Genomic DNA, 24,295 nt, shown 5'->3' with positions numbered 1-24,295 from the left:
AGCCTGTGCCCCGCTCTGGACCCCACCAGTGCTGGCCCTGAGACATTGGTCCCAAGATGGTGACCAGGGGGCAGGGCACCTGTCAAGGGGCGGGGCTACCCATGTGGCCCTCGACAGCTTGCCAAAACTGGGTAAGCGGCCCTCTGCCCCAAATTAAAGCCCCCCCTGTTCTCTCTTCCTCCCTGACCCCCGCCCCGCCATGCTGTCAGCCTGGCTGACACCAGCAGGCAGGAACCAACAGGCTGAGAGCCACATTGTAGAGGGAGAATACCCCCAGCTCTTGGCCTCCCCACCCCCCCACTGAGCAGCTGGAGGGATCAGGCCCAGATCCAACACTGTATCACCCAATTTTCAAGGCTCTCAAGTCTGAAAATTTGACAGGGGGGTAGCCATGGTACCACTCCCCAGCTGTCAAATTTCTGGACCTGTAGGGAGGCCTGCAGGCCAGACAGTGGGATCGTCTTGCCTGCTAGATCAGGCATGTGGGGCAGAAGCAGTGTGAGAGCAGAAGCTGCACAAGGCCCAATCCTGACATGGGGACGACTCTGGCCCATAGACCAGCCCCTCACCCCTTTTCCAGCATGCAGATTTAAAAGGTCAAGCATCAATCTCCAAGTTTCTTCCATTTTAAAAGCAGCCAACTCACTGGTATTGTATCAATAATGGATGGAGCTCAGCCCTTCTAGATCAAAGTGATATTAATCTTCATTAAAGATAAATGCATAAAGCATTATTTAACAGACCCAGCTGAAGACAGGCACCAATATCACTATTGTATTACCTTCTCCTTTGGCTTGACTGTCACTGCACTCTGTGATGCAGATGGAAGAAAACCAGGTACAGCAGGTTTATAAAGTCCAACTTTAAATACACCCTTTTTAGCTTTCTCTCTCTGCTCCTTTAGTTTTCGAAGTTCTTTTTCTTCTTTATAGCGTTGGAGCATTTCCTTGCGCTCATTTACACTTTTGAAAGCTACATTTGTAGCTTGTTCTATGACAACATAAAAACAGACATTTAACCAGGTATGAAAATACATTGTTCCACTTCAATTTAATTACTGCAAAATGAGTATTGGAGAAATTATGGTCAAATTGTATATTACAGTTCCACTTTTATAGTCAAATAATTACTATTTAGTATAAGATAACACATATGCACTCAATTTATAAGTTATAAATATCAGTAGCAAGTGTTACAGGTGAGAAACAATTAATACTTATTTATTTAAAACACATCACATTTTATAAGCTGCTTAACAATGGAACTTAATAAAAAGCTAAGCTATAAGTGCATTAAATCCAAAGCAGGGTAAAGAACAGAAGCATCCTCGTTGTAATGGGAAGGGGAAGACAAATATACACTAGTCTTCTTGCTATTAATTTGGTTCATAAAAGTTTACTAGAACTAGTAGCCAGAGGACTCAAATCTTCGGCATTTTCCAATTCATAATGCTGAACTTGTTAAATTTCTTTGACTGCAGTGCATTCAGGCCTGCTTATTAAAGCAACTTAAAATCATTTTAACAGTAAGGTATGCTACAAGTTTTTTTTACTCACTTTGTTTAACCTGGTTTTCCTGACAAGACACTTCTTGTGTCTCATCCAGTCGAGGAAGTCCCCTCTCTTTTGATAACTGGACGTTGACATCTGCCAATCCAAACTGCCGGCTCTTTTCAAACAGCTTGTGTCTGTTTTCCTTTTGAATCAGTGACTTCCTGCGTGCCGATTTTGTTCTAAGATTTTCTGTGCTCAGATCCTTTCTGTATCGATTGGCAAACTGGGACGTGGCAGCCATCTTCTCCAGCCAAAATAAAATTTCTACAGAATTAGGGAACAAAAAATAGGCAAGTGCTGTTTTTATTATTTTTATTTCAAAAAGCTCTGACATAATTTCATAGACATTAGGACTGGAAGGGACCTCGGAAGATCGTCGAGTCCAGCCCCCTGCCCAAAGGGCAGGAAGTCAGCTGGGGTCATAGGATCCCAGCAAGATAAGCATCCAGTTTCATCTTGAAGGTGTTCAATGAAGGAGCTTGAACCACCTCCGGTGGCAGGCTGTTCCAGACCTTGGGGGCTCGGACAGTAAAGAAATTCTTCCTTATGTCCAGCCTGAAACAGTCTTGTCGTAGTTTATGACCATTCGACCTCGTCATCCCTTGGGGCGCTCTGGTGAACAAACGTTCCCCCAGATACTGGTGGTCACCCCTGATAAACTTATAGGTGGCCATCAAACTTATAGGTGGCCATCAGGCCATCATAACAGTAAAGGCTTCAGCATTCTTCCTCATTTTTGAAAGCTATGAAACAAATCATTACAAATGACAATCTGTATGCAGCAGACACTAAAGATAATTTTCAGCCAGTGATCCCTAGGTCTTGTGTGGCATTATGCCAGTAAAGCAAGCCAGTCCAATGGCAAAAGCCATCTTCTGTAGGTGGTGCTCAAGGCAAACAAACCTGTTCAATGACTGTAAAAGTAAATTAAAACTCCAAGAAAATTACTTTAAAGCTATAGTATCACAGAACTTAGATTGCAATCTTTTGGAGACATGCACTTTTTCTGTCCAATGTTACAGTGCCCTAACATAAGGCTATGGTACCAACTAAAAACACTATTAGGTATTTGCAGCGCACTAATTACATTTACAGTAGTATTTGTCCATCAAAAATACAAGGCTACTTAGAAAATGATCCTCTCCCTACTTCGTGAATTTTGTATTCCAGAATCAACAGTGCTCCACTGGGTGATTAAGACCTGTTCCTAACAGCCATATATGTAGCTTCTACGCTTTATGCTCCATTGAACAAACCTCAAACTTGTTTAGGACATCCTCCTACCTGGAGTTCAGAACTGCTACTCTGTTCTCAACTGTATTGATCTGGCCTTTACCTTTGTCACAACCCAAGGGTGTGATTTTTGTTTGTGTGCGCTTTGGCACTGCTGAATTATTTCCCGCCATTTGTAGCTTTCTTTGCAGGGTGCATTTCTTAGCTGCAGAAAGGAGATGCACGTTGCAAGGAGTTCCCGCCATTCGTATTCAAATTCGTGCCCCACTATTGGCCAGTTCTCAATTATTTCCACGTGGCGGCTAGCGATTGGCTTGCCAGCCGTATAAGAGGCTTTTAGCGTTTCCGCCCAAGTTGGAGAACTCTGAGGAGAGGAGATCTCCGGAGGAGAACCCTGCAAGGGGGGACTCCGTAAACATCTTGAGGAGAACTCTAGGTGTGCTGCGGAGCCTATTGGACCCAGCGCGTGTGACTTAGAGCTGGCTATAGAGGTCTGATCAGCCTCTCACCTCTCCCCGTCGCCGCCTGATCCCTCGACGTACCCTTCCCTGCGCGCAAAGTTCCACGGAGCCTAGCAAACTTCGTGAGAGTGAATCCAGAGCTCTACCCGGGGTTCGAGTCCTGCAGTTTTTTTCTTCCCGTCGCCGAAACCCCATTGCGACGTACTCCTGAGGTTTCTGTTCATCTCCCGTCGCCGAAACCCCATTGCGACGTACCCATACGTTCTACAGGTTCGAGTTTTTTGTTTTGTTTTGTAACCGCAACTCAAGCAAGTTTTCCTGCCTGCACCGTGACCATCTTCGGTGTAAGTAAAATAATCTTAAATCAACCATTAAGCGTCCGTGCCTAATTATAGCATGCCGCCTGCCTTCCCCGCCCCGGCGTGTCCGGGCTGCTGGCCACAGCCCGCCGCGCGAAAAAAAAGGGCCGCGGATCGCTCCCGGCCCGCACAACCTTCAGTTATGTCCTTTGCAAAATGTTGTCCTCCATTGGTAATTGAATGAAAAGTTCATTCAGTTTCAACTGAAGGATAAAATAAAAATAGGTCTGTAACTAAGATTCGCAGTTTCAAGACAGTCAACTCTGAGAAAATAGGGGGCCTACTTAGTTAAGTCAACTGAAATGAGGAGCTCATAAACTTGAATGAATAAGATGCAGAAACCTAAATGCCAAACACTTTTGACTACCTGAAACCTATATTCCAAGCACACAGAAAATCCTGTAGGGGAAGGCTTGAGATCAAACAGGAAGAGAAGTGAGAACTGCCAATGAGATAGTGTCAGAGCCCTGATCAGACATGCCCGGCTGGGCACCTGGTAGTCACACCTGCCCCTAATCCCTTGCTGATGTGACTGCTCCAGGTCCCTGCAACTGGCCTGCCTGCTGAGAGCACCACTCACTCCTTATAAGCATACCTACAGCCCCACTCTGTTCTGGCAAGCCTCCTGTTTGCTGCTCTCTGGTTCTCCTGGCTCCTGGCTCATCTTTGGCTTTCTCTGACTCTAATCTTGGATCTCCCCTGAACTTCAGTGCTAGCCCTGGTTTCCCCGGCATCCTGATTTGGCTTGGCTTCCTTGAACCTGACCTCAAGATCTTCCTTGGGACTCAGCACCAGTCCTCAGACTACATCTCTTGGATCTCTCTTCTTGGCTCCAGTAACCTGTGCCCCCACCCTGTAGACCCCCAGATCACTCCTGGCAGCCAGGCCCCTGGTAGGTCAATGTCCTGGCTGACCCCCCACAAATGGCTAAGAGGAATAAGGACAGGGATAAAAACTTAGATGGAAACAAAAGTCACAGCTTAATTGTACAAGAAAAATGTTCTGAAAGAACTAGCACCTAAAATAAGTCTGGTAGGAAAGACCATCAGTAAAACTATCAAAGCAGGATGATAGCACAGGATTGAAAATAGCAGATGATGTTTTCCTCTTTCATTTCTTTAGAATACTCCTAGGTTTTTTTGCAAAGGTAACTAATGTAACTAGAATAGATAAATGGTACAAAACAGTGTCACTTAGACATGCTGAGGCTCAGAATAATTATACCTAACTCTTAGACAGTCAACTCTAAGAATTCATAAATCCAGTTCACTGCCTAAGCTCCCCATACAGTAAATAGGGATGAATTAGTCACCTAAGAAAAAGGAATTCTAGGCACCCAGTAATTAGGGATTTAGGAGCCAAAACACCAGTCCTTACTAAGGCCCCTACATTATCCCTGTGCATACAGATAACTGTCTCATGTTTTTAAAACACAAGAGAAGGCAACAGTGCCAGTGATAGTGCCCACATTTTATGAACAGTCTTGCAGTTAGACCCCTGAGCCAAGAAAAGGGACGTGCAGGTACAATGTCCTCTCCAGCTTAAAGGGCTCAAACTCATCTCCCATGTCCCAGGAGAGTACCCTAACCACCTTCTAAAGGATCAGCTGGGTTGGAAGCAGTCCTCCAACAGAAATCTCTTGTCCAATGATGACAAGTTACTTCTTTCAGGAAAAGATTATACAGCCTTGCATTAAAGAATCACAGGGTTTGAAGGGTCAACCAAGTACAAGCTCCCACACAAATACATCCTAACTCATCCTGGACCAAGGATGACCCACCCAACCTCCTCTTGAAAATGTCCAAGGAAGAAAAGTCCCAACTTCCACTGTCCTTATCTTCTTAGAGTTGAGAAGGTGTTTTCTTTCTTCTTTTTTCAAAATTAAATCCAAATCTGCTTTGTTGCAGTTTAGACCCATCACTTCACGCCCTGCCTTCTGCAATAAGGAAGAATAGTTGTTCTCCCTCTTCTTTATAGCAGCCTTTTAAATAATTGAAAACTGCCGTCATGTCCCTCCCTTCATCTCCATTTCACCAAATTAAACCTACCTAATTTTCTCAACCTTTCCTTATATGGTTTCCATTCTAACCCCTTTACAACCTCTACTGCTTGCCTCTGGATCCTCTCGTTTCTATAAAGAATGTGGAGCCCAGCACTGTAAGCAATGCTCCAGATGAGGCCTAAGCAGCACCACGCAGGTGATACTATCACCTTTCATGTCTTGTATACAATACTCCTGGCAATACAGCCCAAAACAGCATTTGCTTTCTCCTGACTGCATCACATTGCTAACTTATGTTGAGACTGTGATCCACCAAAACTCACAGATCCTTCTCAGCGATGCTCCTGCCTAACCAATTAGCTCTCATTTATTGCTAACTTATGTTGAGACTGTGATCCACCAAAACTCACAGATCCTTCTCAGCGATGCTCCTGCCTAACCAATTAGCTCTCATTTCATATTTTTGCATTTAGTTCTTCCCTAGGTAGGGCCTTACACTGGTCTCTGCTGAATTCCATAGTCACCCTGTGCATAATTCTTCAATTTATGGAGATTCTTCTGAATTCCACTACAATTCTACTCCCCCAATGTGTTCGCAGCCCCTCTCAGTATTTTCTCAGATACTATCACCTTTCATGTCTTGTATACAATACTCCTGGCAATACAGCCCAAAACAGCATTTGCTTTCTCCTGACTGCATCACATTGCTAACTTATGTTGAGACTGTGATCCACTAAAACTCACAGATCCTTCTCAGCAATGCTCCTGCCTAACCAATTAGCTCTCATTCCATATTTTTGCATTTAGTTCTTCCCTAGGTAGGGCCTTACACTGGTCTCTGCTGAATTCCATAGTCACCCTGTGCATAATTCTTCAATTTATGGAGATTCTTCTGAATTCCACTACAATTCTACTCCCCCAATGTGTTCGCAGCCCCTCTCAGTATTTTCTCACCTGCAAACTTCATGCAGAAGCTCTGTATTCCTGCATTTAAGTCATTAGTAAAAATGTTAACACTGGATTCAGTGGCTCCTCACCTGAAACCTTCTGCCACTTTGACCTCGATCTACAAAGTTACATTCTGCTTGTGTTATTCAACCAATTACATAGTCACACAACAGTAATTTTATCTAGTCCACATTTCTACTGTAGATGAGAAAGACACGATATGATCCCACTTGGCATACTAAAGGCCACTGCAGTCCCTTGATCCACTGAGCTAGTTACACTAATCAGGACCTTGGTTTGGCATGGTTCACAAATCCACGCTGACTGCTACTGACTGCACCTTCCTCTCCCAAGTGCTTACCTGCTGACAGTCCTATAGTTTGCTCTAGTACCTTCCCAGGTGTTAACTTCAGGCTGACCAGTCTATAATTCTCCAGGTCTTCTTTTTTAGTTAGCTTTTCTCCCATCCCCTGGGACTTCACCCGTCATGTATGGCTTCACAGATGCTATTATCAGTAGCTCTGACATTTCTTCAGCACCCTGAGATGAATTTTGTCAAGTCATACTAGCTTAAATTCCTTCAAATTGGTCAAAAGAGCTTTTATACCTCTATTTTTTCATGAACTGCAGCCTTTCCTCCTCTTTGTTTATATTAAATTGTTAGCAGTCTGGTCACAGCTTATTTTTTTGAGACAGACTCAGTAGTCACTGAACAACTCTGCCTTCTTCACATCCTTTATTAGGGGCTCGCTATTGAGCAGTGGATCCAGTTTCCCAAGTATTTCCTTTCTATATAAAATATTTTGAGAATACCTTCTTCTTGTCAGTCACATCCCTTGCCAGATTAGATAGACAGATAGGTAGATTTTTTTCACCTTTGCATTCTTGATCTTCCTATTCCTTGGTATACATCCTTAGTGACTCCCCTTTCCTTCCACACTGTAAAGTTCCCTTCTCATTTTGAGAGGCAAGGATTGTTTGGAATAGTTTTTATTGGACCAATTATGGTTGGGAGAGCTGGTGGACAAACTTTTGGGGCATTAATTGGCCTTCCTCAGGTCTAAGAAAGAGGAAGACACAGGCTGAACTAACTAGGAGACAGAGACATCTGTGTTAATACAAACAGTCTGCTTAGAGAGATGGAGGAGGACTGTGAACAAAAGGGCAGGAGAATGGGCAAGATAGTAAGTGGCAGAAGAGACCATCGAGAGGGGAGAGAATAGTTATAACTTGCAGAGCACAGGGAGATCAACGGCAACATTTGTTAGGTTGCAGTGAGCCATAATCAGGATACGAGGCAAGGATGTCTTAGAGAAATAGCTTTGATTGGACCAACTGTATAGTAGGAGCTTTCCAACAAAAGACGTCCTTCCTTCATCAGGTCTCTTGCATGCGAAAGCTGGCCTAACTCTACTGCACAGCTAGTCCAATCAAAGATCAAAGAATAAAAAAACAAAGTAACTAACAGTGCACACAAGATAAAATAAACACCGATCCCCCTGGGACAGTGGTTTTCAGCCTTTTTTTATTTGCAGACTCCAAAACCGGAGGTGCAGGGTAAGTGTACTCACATACTTCTGATTGATCATAGTCACCTTTGGTGGCCCCCATAGATTAGGCACAGGTGCCAGAGCGTGGCAAATGAAGGCATTTTGCTTGGCACGCTCGCTTCATGGTGGACAGTGGGGAATAAGCTGGGGCTGCGCCTTCACAACAAGGATCAGGCCCCTCGCGGCTCCCCCACCATCCTCCCCTGGCACATCAACATCCTACAAATCGAGGCTGCAGGGGTTGTTGACGCTGCCCAAAAACACTGCCAACCCCTGCCTTAGACACAGTCAAGGGGATTGAGGACCGCAGGCTGAAAGGCACTGCCCTCGGACAGCCTTGCCTCTCCCGTCCTGCCTGGGCCACCGCGGCTCCCGCACCCTCCTCCTGCTGCCACCTGGGGCACACGCTGGCTCCCGAACCTGCGATCCTTAGTCCCAGTCGACTGGCGAAAGAAAGAGTCAGCATTTCATCCAAAAAAACTGTATTTGCTAATGAGAAAGTCACAGCACATCACACATGGAGTTTGCAGGCCTGAAACAGGAGCGGGCACGAGGGGGCAAAACCCACCCCCTGCCGGTGGGGGCCCATATACTGCCCCCTACACCTCTTCCTTTCCCCTCCGCCCCTCCCCCTCATCCCCACCCCGCTCCCTCCCTTCACCGCCCGAGCCCGAGCCCGCCCCGCGCTCACCCGCAGCGGCCCGAGCCCCCGGAACACCCGCAGCCGCCCGCTCCGCCTCGCTCTCCCATACACCGCCCCCCCCGCGCCCCCCCGCGGCGGCCGGAGCCCCCGAAACACCCGCAGCCGCCCGCTCCGCCTCGCTTTCAAATCTCCCCCGAAACCGCTCATTGGCCGAGCCAAGCCGGCTCTGCGGCCGCTCATTGGCCCACGGGGAGCCGGTCGGGCCCGCTCATTGGGCTCCCAGCCCTCCCCGCCCTTCCTATCGACTCCCGACAAGGAGCCGCCCCGCGCTCTCATTGGCCGCCCGCCGCCTCCGTAACGGAACCGCGGGCGCATGATGACAGCGGGGGCAGCGCTGTGATTGGTCGGCCGCGGGCTCCGTGGTGCTCGTCCTGGGTGCTCGTCCTGGGTGCAGCGCGAAGTCAGCCCCCGGGGTCTTACTGTGACCGCTCCTGGGAGCGTCTGTCCGCCCTTGGGGTGGGCCACTTCCTCTGTCACTCGGCTCCCGTCTGTGAAATGGGCGTAAGGAGTCTTGCCATTTGTAATCTGCACCCGGGGTGTGAGTCGGGGGTGAGCGTCCCCCTGAGCGAGGCACCTCCCCGGTGCCCCAGAACAAGGGTGGAAGGGGACCGGCCTCACAAAGCGATAGGACCCGTTCTGTGCCACCTGTGAAAACAAAGGCATTTTCCTTCCTTACCGTCCCCTATTTCCAGCATCCACAAAGCCGGGATCACAGTTATGCTGATCGTGTGTTGAACCGCTGCCTGGCAGCTGACCCGCAGCATCTCGTTGCTGTCTTGGGTAAGGTGGGTATTCATCAATTGTCCCGTGTGTTGCACATCGATTGTAAACTTTCTGAAACAAAAATGTTCATTTTTTTGTGTGCGTTCAGTGAAGTTTCAGCCTAGGACAAGGGTTTATAGATGCTAACAGAAATAAGCACTAGCAACAACTGAGAAAATAATCTGTAAACTCTGATTTTTGCCATTTTGTATAGAATAAGGCCAAGAACACAAAGCTGTGCTTGAACTTGTAAGTAAATAGAGCATATCTTTTTATAAAAGGATTTTCAGAAGTGCTCAGTAGGGGCCTACATTTCGCCAAACTCATTGGAAAAACCCTACCCATAGCCTATCATCTGTCCTGCATTCCTGTTCTCATGTCCCTCCTATATATCATCTCCCATTTCTTAATTTCTGCAGCTATATGCTGGAGAAACTAATAGTTCATGGTTCGTACTTGACATGGTTTGTACACATGAAAAGAGTATCTGGACAAAAGAAAGACAACCTACAGCAGCGTTTCTCAACCTGTGGGTCATGACCCCAAAATGGGTCGCAAGAATAGATGAAAGGGTCACAAACACAGTTTAAACATGGATTCTCCTTTAAAGGAGAAAAACGTGGGGAAATTTGGCTTTTCCCTTGCAGGATGGCAGAGTCCCTGCCAGAGGAGCTGCTTGGGGGTCCCCATGCCCCGCATACACCCTCCCTTTATCCCACATGCTGCGGGGCTGGGACCTGGGGGCAGCGGATTGGGAGTGAGGGGCACTGGGTTGGGACTGGCTATTGATGTTTACAAATGGGACCCGGTACAAAAACGGTTGCGAACCACTGATCTACACAACATTAAAATCCAAAAGCATCAGTGCAAACCTCAGCCACTTGGTGGCACTGTAAAAATGTAGGTGTAGACAATGGATTGAAAAAAAGAATAGTGCAAAATACGATACAGCTGAAAAGCATAAAACGTACGGATAATCTGAGAAGCACCATATATTGCAGTCAGTGTAAAAATGTTTCTTATAAGATAGCAAAGAAGGTGACGTTGTGTTTTATAAATCCAGCTTTCAAGCCACAGGAACACAGAAGGAAATTCTGGGGGATACTAAACAGTATTTGTTTTTATAATGGAATAGGACATTTTTAGCTGCACATGGGTGCAGTGAATGGGAACAGCAATAAATGGATTAGAGACCGGTTGGTGCGCTTAGGCAAAGAGTTAATTCCCACAGAAAAGATTATGCTGAATCATTTTAGATTCGTCTTCCTCATTTCAAAATGTAGAGCATCCCACAACATTTCAACCTGCACAGATGGCCATATAAGCCACTAGTGGTTACAGCAAAACCCTGGGAACTAGGGACATCCTGATTAACCCAAGAAGAGTCACTGACTTACCATATGACAGTGAGCAAGTTAGTTTGCCCTGTCTGCCTTTTGATAGACAACCACAAGGTCAAGTTCCCATCAGGTGCAAACTGGTACAGATCCAGTGAAAAAAATGGAGCTATACCAGTTCATGCTAGTGGAGTATTTGACCCACAGGCTGGATCCAGATGAGAGAGGCCGTGCAGTATGTGGTGCTGCAGACCTGTCTGTGGTGGCACATACTGCACATTCAGGCATTTCCTGTGCTGCTACCCTGAAGGATGGGGGGTGGGGGGGTGTTGATCCAGGGGTCAAAAAAACCCAGGCAGAAAAAAAGCAGGGCAGTGCACGCAGGCAGGGACAGCACACACTGCCCAAAACTAGAGCCTGGCCAGCCAGAGCTATGCTCCAGCTGCTAGCTAGGCTCCAAGCTGCAGGACAAATGTGGCTGCAGCTTCCCTGGCCCCCAGATAAAGTTGCTGGGGCCAGCAATTGTGATGGCCCCAGCCTCCCCAACCCCACTTGGGGTAACCTGCCACATGCCAGAGAGCATGTGGCACAGACATTCCCCAGGGATAGCTAGCAGTGGCACAAAGACATGGCCACAGAGTCCAAATGCAAGAGGACCTGAGTATGTCTTCCTTCCCAATGCAATGAAAGCTGAGAGCGTTCAGCGCCTTGCGTACATTCACTGAGTATGGAGTGTGTTGCGAGGTCAGGACCTTGGATGTATGGTCACGACCAGCTTTATTCTGAGCTGAGGATGGGAACTGTACCACCACCGCACTGCAGAACTTTGATTCCTACACCGGAAGTGACATCACTGTGCACACCAGTGTCACCAAAAGTTGGAAAATGGATACAAGTTCTGGCAATTGGCCACTTACACTTCCTCTGCACCTTACATCACTGTTTACCTGACCACTTTATGTCCTTACAATTAATATAGAGGATTTTCCAAAGACATTGCTGATGGTAATGTTCCAGAGCTTTCAAGTGTTTCCAATATGTCATCCAAGTGTCACACCCATGCAACAGAGTAGAGATGATACCAGCCTTTAAGATGAGCAGTTTGGTTTGGGTTCTGATGTCATAATTGTCACACACAATTTTGGAGATTTCCAAAAGCAGCACTCTGGTCAAAATCAGATGTCCAAAGACAGCATGAACACCAGTGCTCTGGTTCATACACTACAAGCACTGAAGCCATGTTTATACAGCACCAGCTCTGCTGGACAGGGCATGTCATAAGGATATCTGCCAACTGGCTCCCCAAACAGATCCTATACTCCCAACTCATTAATCATTACCACTCTAGAGATGGGCAAAAGAAGAAATCCAAGGACACTTAAGGCCAATCAGAAGAGATGTGATATTAACATCAATACCTGGGAGACTCAAACACTGAATCATTCCCAGGGGTGCTACAATGTACAACGAGGCATCAGTTATTTTGAGCAAACTCACTTCATTGTGGAGGCAGATAGACAAGAGAGATAAAAGGAAAACCTGTGACCTGACATGACCAGGATCTACCCCTTCCTCCCAGAACAATTTGCCATGTCTCCAGTGGAACGTGGATCTCAGATCAGCCTCCTCAGTCATCCACCGGCTCACTGATGACTTCCCTATTTACTAGCAGACTGTCATCCTCGTACTGGGGGCCAGCCAACAACATGACCAGTGAATTAGGTGCTTAGACTTACAGGAAAATTCCACCTGATGACTCCAGGCTATATTTAAGTGAATTTGGGCCATCATAAGCTGATGGAGGTGGGTTTAAGTGTTTTCTCCTTCCAAAATCATTGCTCTTTTATAGGCTGAGGTCTCCCTTCCTTTTGTATTAGACAGTTTCCCCCTCTCTCCCTCCCCCCCAGTGTTCATGCTGAAAACCCAAATGTTAAATTCCAGTAAAAGCATGTCTACACTGCATTCAGGAGGCATGACTCCAGGACTTACCATAGATTCATAGATGTTATGGTCGGAAGGGACTTCAGTAGGCCATTGAGTCCAAACCCCTGCCCTGGGCAGGAAAGAGCGCCGAGGTCAGCCAACCCCAGCCAGGTACTTGTCCAGTCCCTTCTTGAAGACCCCCAGGGCAGGGGAGAGCATCACCTCCCTTGGAAACCCATTCCAGATTCTGGCAACCCTTACTACGAAGAAGTTCTTTCTAACGTCCAACCTAAATCTGCTGTCCATCAATTTGTGGCCATTGTTCTTAGTTACTCCAGGGGGTGCCCTAGTAAATCTAGTCCCTGCTGTCCTCCCCTGATGAATTTATAGGCAGCCACAAGATCACCTCTCAGCCTTCTCTTGTGAAGGCTGAAGAGATCCAGGTCCCTCAGTCTCTCCTCGTAGGGCCTTGCCTGCAGGCCTCTGACCACACAAGTGGCCTCCTCTGAACCCTCTCAAGATTCTCTACATCCATGTTAGCTTTAATTTATGTAACTCGGGTAACAGCAGCAGCGATGATGTATCAGACTCAGCAGGGACTTCAGCATAGCCTAGTACAAGTCCATACTCTGGTGTTGTGGTTTCCTGTATTGTGGCTTCCTTCTGACTGAACCCTGTTCTCATGGAGAGGTCAGCAGCTTTGCCTTCCTCCTACTGGACTCTGTTCCCACAGAGGAACCAGCCACGCTGAGCTCTTGACATGTGATAGTGGAGCCATCAACATGGCTTATTCTACCTGTGTGACCAGCATAAAATCGTGGGCAGTCAGCTCCATCAACCCAAGTTACAATATCATTTCTATGTATTGAACTCATTACCCATTCATTACCTCATTTACCATAGCATTGTTATTAAATGACCAAATGTGCTCTGGATTGTTGAGCAACACGCTACCTGGTTTCGCTTCTGTATCCCTAACCCTATTTTATCTCTCATCCACTAGTGGCAGTCTCAACTCTGTCCCCTGGCTACTGTTCAGTTACCCTACTTCCTGTCCTCTCTTCTGTTACCCATCGTCACCTCTTGTTTGCATTAGCCTCTCTGGCTTTGCCCAACTGCCCTCATCTTTTATACCATCCATTGTACAGATGGTACCACTGCATGGTCACTGGTATTGCCACAGCCACACTTCTCAGCTGTTGTGTAAACATACCCATAGCATCCAGATCACTGCTAGGATCCTCACTGATGTGAACAGATGCTATGATTTTAAAGTACAGCAGCCTCAATCCAGTTTAAACCATGATAATGAATAGCATTTTGAACCACATTTATGATCCACATAACTGATCTTATTGTGTTATCATTTACCAGTAGTAATAGATTAACAGACAACTGTTAAGTTTAAACTCATTATCCTTTACATATTGCATACACATGAAAGATCAATTGTCTCACTTGTCATATGCTTCTGGTCACTCTGCAGTATTATATCCCTACTTTAGCCATCAGAGATTTGAGAAACAATTTACCTTTCTCTAAGAACTTCATTATATGGTAGCTCTAAACAGACAAATTCTTTACTATACTGCTGGGGGTGCATATTATTTGCAAATCTTGCTTGCCCTTACTGCTTTGCTTCCTGATGTTGCCCTTAAATACGATATTTTCAGTTACATTTGCCCTTCCCCTGCACAAAGCTTTAAAAAATGGGCCTTATCTGGAGAATCTGATAGAGTCTGGGATGAGACAATCTACCCTTGAACCATGGGCAAAGGCACAGGGCAACCTTAAAAACTCTGAAGGGTTATCTACAGAGGACAGGGATAGCAGTACAGGCAACCCCACAGTGGAAATGGAACCTTATTTTTGCTGGTAAAGCTTAACCTAGTTCCTCAAGTGGATATCAGCAAAACGACTTCTTTACCAGAGTAACTGCATCTGCATTTCTTTCAGCTGCTAATTGACATGGCTATGTCAGCAAAACTATTAAATGTAGACTAAGCCTGAGGCCATGATGCTAGCCCATGGCAATTTCTGCAGCCCTCATCCATGGAATTTCTGATCACTTAGACTTTATAACAGCAACTTGGATGACCCTACCCCTGCTACTCTCTTGGCTCACATATTAATGCCTCTCTGTGGGGAAATGTTCCTGTGTATGAAGCTCAGCTCCTTGGTGCATACAAAGCCACCACCGAAGTATTCTGTGGTACATAACTCACTAAATCCTGTGCAGCAAAAGCATTCCAGCTTCACTGCCCTGACAGCTCTTCTGCAAGCCTGCCAGTTCTGGTGTCGTTCACCCTGTTTGATTCTCCCTGTTGGTGGCACATTTTAGTTACAGTTTTTTTATTAATCAGTCTGAAAAGCTTCTGAAGCTGACAACTCACATGAAGTGTTCCCAGCCTATAGTATGTGCTTGCACGTTTCGCCAACAGAACTCCAGTGACTGCACAATGAGAGCTCCTTGGTGGTGGCAGAACCCTCCTATCTGCCAGGAGAGTTAAAACACCTCTGCTCTGAGCAGCATGAAGCTTATGCTACCATTTGGCAGGCAGCATTAGGCACATGTAGACACTGGTGCTCTCCCTGGGTGCACTTTGTGCTCCAGTGGCACTGCAATCAAGTGGAACCAGGCAGCAATATGCCTTGTAATTCAGGCAATATGCCTTGTAGTTGTGCAGCAAGGTTGATTGTGTAGTTTTAGGAACAGGTTAGGCAGGGACTTGTATGGGATGGTTTGGATAGGGATGATCCTGCCTCAGGCAGGGGGTTGGACTAGATGACCTCTGGAGGTCCCTTCCAGCCCCACGTCTTTATGATTCTGTGAACTGTCAGAAGTACGTGGATGTACATGTGATGTAGTGGCTTGATGCTGCGTGCTGCCAGAAATACTGCCGGCAGAGAGTAGGTAAGTGCAGGTAAGGTCTTACACGCTAGAAGCCTCACAAAAGGGTTGCAAGCAGGATGGAATAGTTTTGATTCTTCACATCACTGGGTAATTTAGAGACTTGTGCTTTACTTACTGGTGAAGGAAATGTGAAGAGATGAGAAAGGTATGATAATAGCGTCATATGCCAAACATGGAAACAAAGGGCTATCAGCTTCGGTTCATTTCAGTTATAGCACAACACCTACCATTTAATATTTGATTAGGGCCCATGGGCATAGTCTGAAATAAACAGGATGAAATTCAAGAAGGACAAGTCCGAAGTACCACACTTAGGAAGGAATAATCAAAGGCACAAATACAAAATGGTGAATGGTTGGCTTGGCTGTAGTACTGCAGTAAAGGACAAAGGAGTAACAGTAGATCACAAGCTAAAGGTGGATCAATACAGTAAAGTTGTTGCAAAAAAGCCAATAGCAAGTCAGCATGTATTAACAGGAGGGTTGCATGCAAAAATCACCAGAAGCGATTCTTCTGCTCCGTTCAGTAGTGGGGAGAGGGTTAATTTGGAGTTTGGTGTCCAGTTATGGGCATCCTATTTTAAGGAAGATTCAACAAATTGGAAAGAATCCAGTGGAGATCAGCAGAAATGATTAGAGGTTTGGAATAAATAGTATACAAGGAAAGGTTGGGAGAAATCGGATGATCAATCTAAGGAAGAGAAGATGGAAGGGGAATTTCAATATAGTCTTCAAATACAGAAAGAGTTTCATAAAGAATACGGTGTTCAGTGTTCTCTGTATCCACAGAAAACAGAATGCAAAGGAATGAACTTAAAATCAAGCACTGGAGATTTAGATTAGATCAGCAGTGACCAATCTTTTGGTCTTTGGTGGGGGGGGGGCGGGGGGGGGGGGGGGGGCGAGTTTGTGGGCCAGACCAATCCATGGGTCCCACTGGGCATGCACAGGACTGGGGACTGTTCTGGCACATGCTAGATTGGGTCCCAGACCCGCATGCTGGATTGCAGCCACGACCCTGGCCCCACACTAGATCAAGGCCACTCTCTCAGCCCCACACATGCTGGATTGGGCTCCCCCGCCCTGGACCCACACACAGTGCATCAAGGCACTCTGGCCGCATCCACAGCCTTGCATGCACCGGATCATGCCCCACTGCTCCAGTCCTGGCTCCCATCACTTTTTATGCATTTATATTAATAAACAGGAGCAATCCTGGGGCAGAGACGAGAAGCCAGCCTCCCCGCACTCCCCCATTCCCAAAAGACTGCCCTAACCATTCGGCTGCAGAATCATGTCCCTCTGGAGCTTTCTTTTCTTTGGCCTAAAGTAGCTTGCATGTCTCTTTCTGTCTAGTGACACAGCTTCACCAGGAGGGGTGAAGAGAGACACCATCCCACCCCTAACCGAGCCTACAGTCTGGTGAGTAGGACACACTCCTGAGAGGGGTGAGTTTGAATCTCCTTAGCTTGAGGAAGACAGAGGAGTAGAGGTTTCTGCTTTTTGAGTGAGTGCTCTCTTGCCACTACATAAAGAAATGGGTCACCTCACCAACTGCTTTTGTGGCCATGTTTTAAAAGCAAAACTCTGAGCCCAACTCAGCTCTTTGAAAGATTTATTGACATTGTAGGTGCTTACTCACAAGGAAAGAAATCTAAAGCTGAAGGGCCCAAGTAGATGGAAGTGCCCATCTGCATGCCTTATTCAAGTGCCTTAGCCTGGCGGGGTGGGGGACACTCAGACCCACCCCTGCACACAGCGTTTTATCTTGGCTGGCTCTAGGCAGCTCCCTGGGCAGTATTTTTGGATTGCTTTCATGAAGCACCTCTCTCTCTCTCTTTCCATATACTATGCCATGAGTCAGGGTGCCCTATTCTGGATGTACGATCCCACTTTGGGGTCCATGCATTTAACATTAGAGATCACAGCACTAACTTGTAGGCAAGTAAGTTTTTTCCTGGATCATAGTCGAACTCAGCATGCACATGTAACAGGGCAGGAGGATGAGGATGCAATGTTACATATGGGCTTGTCTACACAGGGGCACTCACAAAAACTAATCTGAATTAAATTTTTGAATGGATTAGTTAACATGCATTAAATCCCTTCAGGAATAATCTTGTATTCAGAACTAAAGTAGCCTGAATTCAATTGAGCTTATTTCACTTCAAAAGTGAATTATTCCAAATCAAATTAAGGCCAGTTTAATTCTTATTTAGAGTGGCTCCTAAGGGTAAGGGGGCAGGCACACAAGCACCATGAAGTAAGCTAGGCTGTGAATTTACAGTGTATTAACCACTCCATAGTAACAGCTTCTGCACACTGACCCCACAATAAATGTGAGGCAATTTCACTGAGAGCAAAAACAACCTCAAGCTTGCTCTGAGGTGAGGATATGCACCCCGTTACAGAGAGGTCACTGCCATGCCTGCAAATGTGCCTCCTGGCTTACTTGACAGTTGCTTGTTTAAATGCCCATACCCTTAGTCCGTTAAGCCCCTTAGTTAGTACAGACTAGGAGAAAAGGCCTATAGGAAGCTAAGTTTTCACTGAAAAATTTTATAGCTTTATATTACATTTCCTATGTTGATAAAAATCTTGTTAGAGCAAGACAGAATTTTTTTTACTTTGATATACTAGTCAAGGTTGACTTTATATCTCCTATCTGGCTACGCTCCACTAGTTACATCAATGTAAAAATGACAGCACATTGTCTATACTAGAACAAGACATCAAAAGCTATCTAGTTAGTGATCTTCATCTAAAAAAAAGCCACCCCTTTTTTACAATCCGTCAACTGGTTAGAATATCCCAACCCACCCGCTTGAGAAAACCTCACTTGCCTCCAACTGATACAAGTTTCCCTGGTTCTCTTCTACTTCCCATGGGAGGGCAGGAAAAATGCCTTCCCAGGGACAAATCCCTTTGTTCTTCTTCTTGTCACAAACTAGATGTTCTTCCAGAATCGTGCACAAGCAATGGTTCTTTCTGTTGCTGCAGCGAGGTCCTCCTTTGTACAGGTCTCACTCAGGAGTTGGCAACTGAGGGGCCCAAGTGGATAAATGTGCCCACCTGCATCCTTTATTCAAGCACCTCATCTTGGGGAGGAGGGCAGGCCCTCAAACCCTCCCTACATACAGCATTTTACCTTGACTGGCTCTAGGCAGCTCCCTGTGCAGGATATTTAGATTGCCTTCATGTAGTGCCTCTCTCTCTCTCCACATGCCATGCCATGAGCCAGTGCCCTTTGTTAGTTTTTGACACCCCTGGGCTGAGGGTTCTCAGAGGCTGCATGCACATTCATCCTGCCAGCAAAATGGGTTCATTTACTTATTGTTCAGTTTTATCCAGTCAGATTACTCCCTACTAGATAGTTGTCAACCTAGGACATGGTAGCAGAGCAGTTACAGTGTCTTGCTATGGCTCCAGAGGCATAAATCTGAACCCTCCTCTGAATGCCACCCCTATCTGACCAAGCTTTGAATGGGTACCTCATCATTGGGCTATGGAGTCAAAAGCTGCTCAGTGTGATTATAGCCATATTGCTCCCTGGTGTACATTTAGTTAAAGAAACTGGTCCACCTTAACCCCAGCAGTCCTAGGGCTGTTCAGCTTGAGTTGACCTTTGACTTTGGTATAGGTGTCAAATTGTATTTAGCTGGTGTTAAGTGAAGTTTTCAGTTGAGCTAAGCTAGAACCACAGAGTTCTCATTGGAATAGAGCACCTATTGTTCCTGGTATAGACAAAGCTTTAGGTACTTTTTCAAACCTTATACTGTGTTAAAAATACTCCTGTTTTCCCAACCCAAACGTGGTCTTTGTAAAATCAGTTGCCTGCCACAATCCTGTCTAGCCTTGGTGCTGGAGGTACTGTGGAAAGAGAGAGAAAGCAAATAAACAGGAGATATGATTGCCCTATTTAGTAGCATACAACAATGAAAAGCTTTGAGGAATATGAGCCTTAATTAAGGTAGAAAACATACAACAGCTATAGTAATTTGCTTAATCCTATATACTCACATAGAGTTAAACTTTTCCAGGTTCCTGATAAGATAGGACCATTTTGGTTTATCTGTTGTTTTCTCAACGTCCAAGGCTACAGACATACAAAAGTGCCAGATGGCTGGAGAAGCTAAACAGTGCACAAAATCTTTTATGTTATCATTAGATACCCCAAGAGGGAAAAAAGAGAAGGGTTATTTAATCATTAGAAGCGTATTAGTGGTAAGTGACATTCAGTTGTCCTTATTAGCTTGTACCAAAAAAAGTTGGTCTGCATAGTTGTGGGGCCTTTTTCTAATAGGAAGGGAATCAGTGAATAGATCAGTGGATTGGGAATCAGATCTTGAGCAAGTCATCTCAGCTCTCTGCCTCAACACCTCCCCCTCTAAAATGTGGGTAACAATACTGACTTCCTTTGTAAAGGGCTTTGAGATCTAAGGAAGCAAAGCACTGTGTAAGAGCTAGAGGTTTAGGTGATATTTATACTGCAAGCTTTTTACTAACACTGGCTTCATTGGTGAATCTCCTCCCCAGTTTCCATTAAGGCACTGTACTTTTAACAGGGGCTAACACACATTAAAATTCTGGGGTAGACAACGGGCATGTGTTAACTGGTTGAAGTAAATCCTCACCAAAGACCAGCTAACATTGCTGCCCACACAGCAGCAAACATTTTTAGCAAGTGGTAAGAGAGTTTGTCAAACATGCTGAACTGGCTTGTTTGAAAATTACACCTTTTAAACATGTTAAGCTAAGGTTTGAAAATTATACCCTGTCTCCAATCCAGATAGGATGTAAGGCTTTGTTTGAGATAGGGAAAGTAGCTGAGTTTGTGCTTAGCAGCTAAGCTCGACATTTTTTCTTATGGTAGGTCATGGCTGTAGAAAACACTTCAGTTCGCTTAGTCTGAGTGAGAGCATCACACTAAAGATACTGTATAATGCTTCTACTGCTGTGTTCATTCACAAATGACATGCACACAGCTGGGGACATGCCCCACCGTTCTTCACACAGTAGTGAGCCAGCCTATGAATGTGAACAAACTGTCTGCTGCTAAATGGTGCGACCAGGCCTGCCATCCCACCACAGAAGCATCAGCCTCACATTATTAGTGTATGGACAGGACTTGAGTTAGAAGCTACTGGACTTTTTAGTGAAGGAACAAAGCCCATAGTTAAGATAAACACTAGGCACCACAGTTTGAAGGTAAAAGTTGTGATGGACATTTACCCAGCTCAAATCCCAGTTCAAATCAAAACCAGTCTTCCCCCAACTCCACAGTTCTCAGAGCCTTTGCTGGGCTCCGCTGTTCTTGCTTCTTCAAGCTTCTTACCTCTTAAAGCTTAAAGCTCTGTCCAGGTCACGCCAGCAACGCCTTTTCAGCTACGTGCTGGGGAGATCTTCTTTCCTACTTTGAGCAGAGCCACCTTTGGATCCACCGCAGGGGCTTGTCTCACTCATGAGCTCCTTTTAAGCAGATCCAAGTAGTCCACCCTAGGATTCAAGAACAGGTCCTTGACTTTTGAAGGAGGTAGCTCCCTCAGAGACCTAGACCCAGACTCTCATCCTGTGATTGCACCTAAATGCCACCCTTTTCTCTGTCTCTCACCTACTGACAACTTCAAATTACATTTTCACTGACTGGCCTTCTTGCATTTGTATGGGCCTCTGGCTGCTTTACCACTCCTTCCAGGAAAAGCACAGACCATCTGCAGACACTTCCTCAGAGGCATGACGAAGGGTGTTTGTGCCCAGAAGCTTGCTAACAAGAATTTTTCAACTATTTGAGTTGGTCTAATAAAAGGTACTGAATTTACCCAAAGAACCTTGTCTGCTTGTGTCTGTAGACTAACACAGCTACAACCTACACCCTTTTCTCTGTACATGGTTTTTCTTCCCTTCTAATCTGGTTTCTAAGGATCCCTTCCTTAGGCTCCTTGTACAAGGATTCTGGGTGCATCACTCAGGGTTGAGGGCTCCTCCAAGCAGTAGGAGCCTTGAGGTTGGACATTGCAGTGCTCAACAAGACAATGGCTATGTATTTTTGAGGGCCCAAAGCTCAGAAAGAACCATAAGCATTTTCTGCAGTAGTGGTACTAACCTTACACGTTACAGCTCAGGCTGGCCACAGGTTTGTTCTGATGAAGTGAACTTGGGTTTACAAAAGCTGTTGCTCTCTTTCTGTATATCTGATTTAGCCTATAAAGGTGCATCTCTACCTTGCCTTCTGGCTGACTTCAGACTAACATAGCTAACTACTTCTCATGGATTTGTTTGTTATTGTGCCCGGGGGTTAAATGACACATCAGCAAAAACACTTGCACCCAGCCTACGCAGTTGGTAACACATTTGGTTTCAACACCCAAACACTTAAGTATCGACTCGATGAGCTGTGTAGGGGGAACTCTTACAGTATCGACTGGATGAGCTGTGTAGGGGGGGAAACCTGGGATCACACCTCCAGCAGCTCGGAGCTTGGCAGTGGGAAATGTTTGCAGAGGTCCAGGCTGCAGGACCATTCGATCACATAGCCTAATCTGAAAAGGGCAGGGCAGAAATATTCAGTTCGCCTCCCCTGTACTGAGCTCAGCCATGGTTATCCTCCAGGATACCTGGAAGCTGGTGTCCCTCCTGGCCCTGCCACATCAAATTAAAGCTGGATAGACCATGAGAACTGTCATTGACTGGGTCAGACCAGAGGTCTGTCTTGCCTAGTCTCCCATGTCTCAGGGTGGCAGCAAGAGACTATTGAAAGGGAGAGCGACCTGGGCCTGACCAGGGTTTCTTCCCCCTTGGTCCTCTCCCACTTGCAGCCTCCAGCAGTTAAGGTCTAGGAAGCTCCGACTCAGAGGCCGTGGCCCTCACTCCCATGCTTGATAGCGACGGATGTCCCTTTCGTCCAAGTAGTTGTCCAATCCCAGCTATAGAGTTGTTACACACATTCAAGCCCTCACTTGGTAGCAGGTTGACTCTTTTTATAGCAGGATGGACATTTTTCTGGCACAATCATGCCCTCGTGCCCATGGCCAGTCTCCATGTATTGCACGATTCTTGTTTCAGGTGTGATAAATGTAATGTGGCAGAGTTGTCACACATGTTCAAGCCCTCACTTGATAGCAGGCTGGCTCATTTTACAGTGGGATGAACCATTTTCTGGTGCCATTGTGACTTTGCACCTGGGACTAGTCTACATGTATTGTGCAATTCTCACCTGCAAATGGCACAATAAATGTAATGTGTGGCAGCTCGAGAGTGGTTACACATGTTCAAGCTCTCACTTGGGAGCAGGATGGTTCTGCTTATAACGGAATAGCCATTTTCTGGCACCATTGTGACTCTGGGCCTGGTCTACACGTATTGCGCGATTCTCACCTGGAAACAGCACAATAAATATAACGTGGCAGCTCAAGAGTTGTCACACGTTTGAACCTTTCCCTGGGAGCGGGCTGGCTCTTTTGATAGTGGGACGGACATGTTTCCAGTGCCATTGTGACTTTGCTCCTGGGGCCAGTCTACACGTCCTGTGCCATTCACGCTTGTGAATGGCACAATAATCATAACATGTGACAGCTCAAGAGTTGTCACACGTTTGAGCCCTCCCTCGGGAGGGGGCTGTCTCTCTTGACAGCCGGATGGATGTTTTTCTGGTGCTGTCGTGACTTTGCCCCAGGGGCCAATCTATGCACCCTACACCATGCTGGCCCACGAACAGTGCCAGACACGTAATATGTGGGCAGGGGCCTCCAGCTCCACCAGCCCGGCTCCAGGAACCAGCACCCCCTGGCCGTGGATGCGGGGTCTCTGCTACTGCAGGGGCAGCTGGAGCCAGTGGCACCTGGTGCTGGGGGAGCCGATGCCCCCATCCCCTTGGTGTGGGTAAGGGGTGTGTCCCCACCCTCCTGGCACCGGGACTCCCTCCCTCAGGGGCCGACGGGGCTGGTCACGGCTTCTCCCCTCGGCTGTGAGGTGCCGCTCAGGCCCGTGGGGAGAGGGGGGTTGCATTTGCGTGTACGTGAAGCCAGGGGATCTCATGCATGTGGGCTGCCTGGGGATCCCAGCCCTGAGCGCGTGTGTGGCCTTAGGGTTGTTGGGGCCCTGGGCAAGAGAGTCATTCGGGGCCCCTTCGAGGCTTAATTTTGATGATCTATAAGCAAGTCAGACATTTCCGATTTCAATTTCACTTTGCCCTACCCATGCAACTGCAGCGAAGGTGTCTTAATACAACACTGATCATACAGATATTCCCCGTCATTCATTTTTTATGAAGTGTGGGGCCCCGGGCACTCGCCCAGTTTGCCCTCCTCTAAGGTCACTACTGCTCGCAGGGAAGGGGGTCTTGTGTGTGGGTGGCCGGGGGACCCGACCCTAGTGTGTGTGTGCATGAGGACAAGGTATTGTGTGTGTGTGCGCACACGAGGCCAGATGCCAGCCGTGTGTGTGTGTGTGTGTGTGTGTGTGTGAGAGAGAGAGAGAGAGAGGGGCCAGGGTATTTTGTGTGTGTGTGCACGTGAGGCCAGGGTAGTGTGTGTGTGTGTGTGTGTGGCAGCAA

The 24,295-nt window shown here is 46.6% G+C and overlaps 1 protein-coding gene across 1 annotated transcript in view; it reads right to left on the bottom strand.

Annotated features, from left to right (window-relative positions):
* Positions 1-19,052, bottom strand: part of DLGAP5 (DLG associated protein 5) — a 46,260-nt gene extending 27,208 nt beyond the window's left edge. Inside the window, exons 1-4 of the mRNA XM_014517438.2 lie at positions 18,588-19,052; positions 9,486-9,643; positions 1,557-1,817; positions 782-990 (exon numbers count right to left, since the gene is read on the bottom strand). Coding sequence (XP_014372924.1) covers positions 782-990; positions 1,557-1,817; positions 9,486-9,606 — 591 coding nt within the window. The 5' untranslated portion in view covers positions 9,607-9,643; positions 18,588-19,052. The remainder of the gene's footprint in view (positions 1-781; positions 991-1,556; positions 1,818-9,485; positions 9,644-18,587) is intronic.
* Between the last annotated feature and the right edge of the window lie 5,243 nt (positions 19,053-24,295).

Source organism: Alligator sinensis, unplaced genomic scaffold (assembly GCF_000455745.1).
Source record: "Alligator sinensis unplaced genomic scaffold, ASM45574v1 scaffold13_1, whole genome shotgun sequence".
NCBI lineage: Eukaryota > Metazoa > Chordata > Crocodylia > Alligatoridae > Alligator > Alligator sinensis.
The sequence above is the reverse complement of the archived record's forward strand: the minus strand, read 5'-3'. Positions and strand labels throughout refer to the sequence as shown.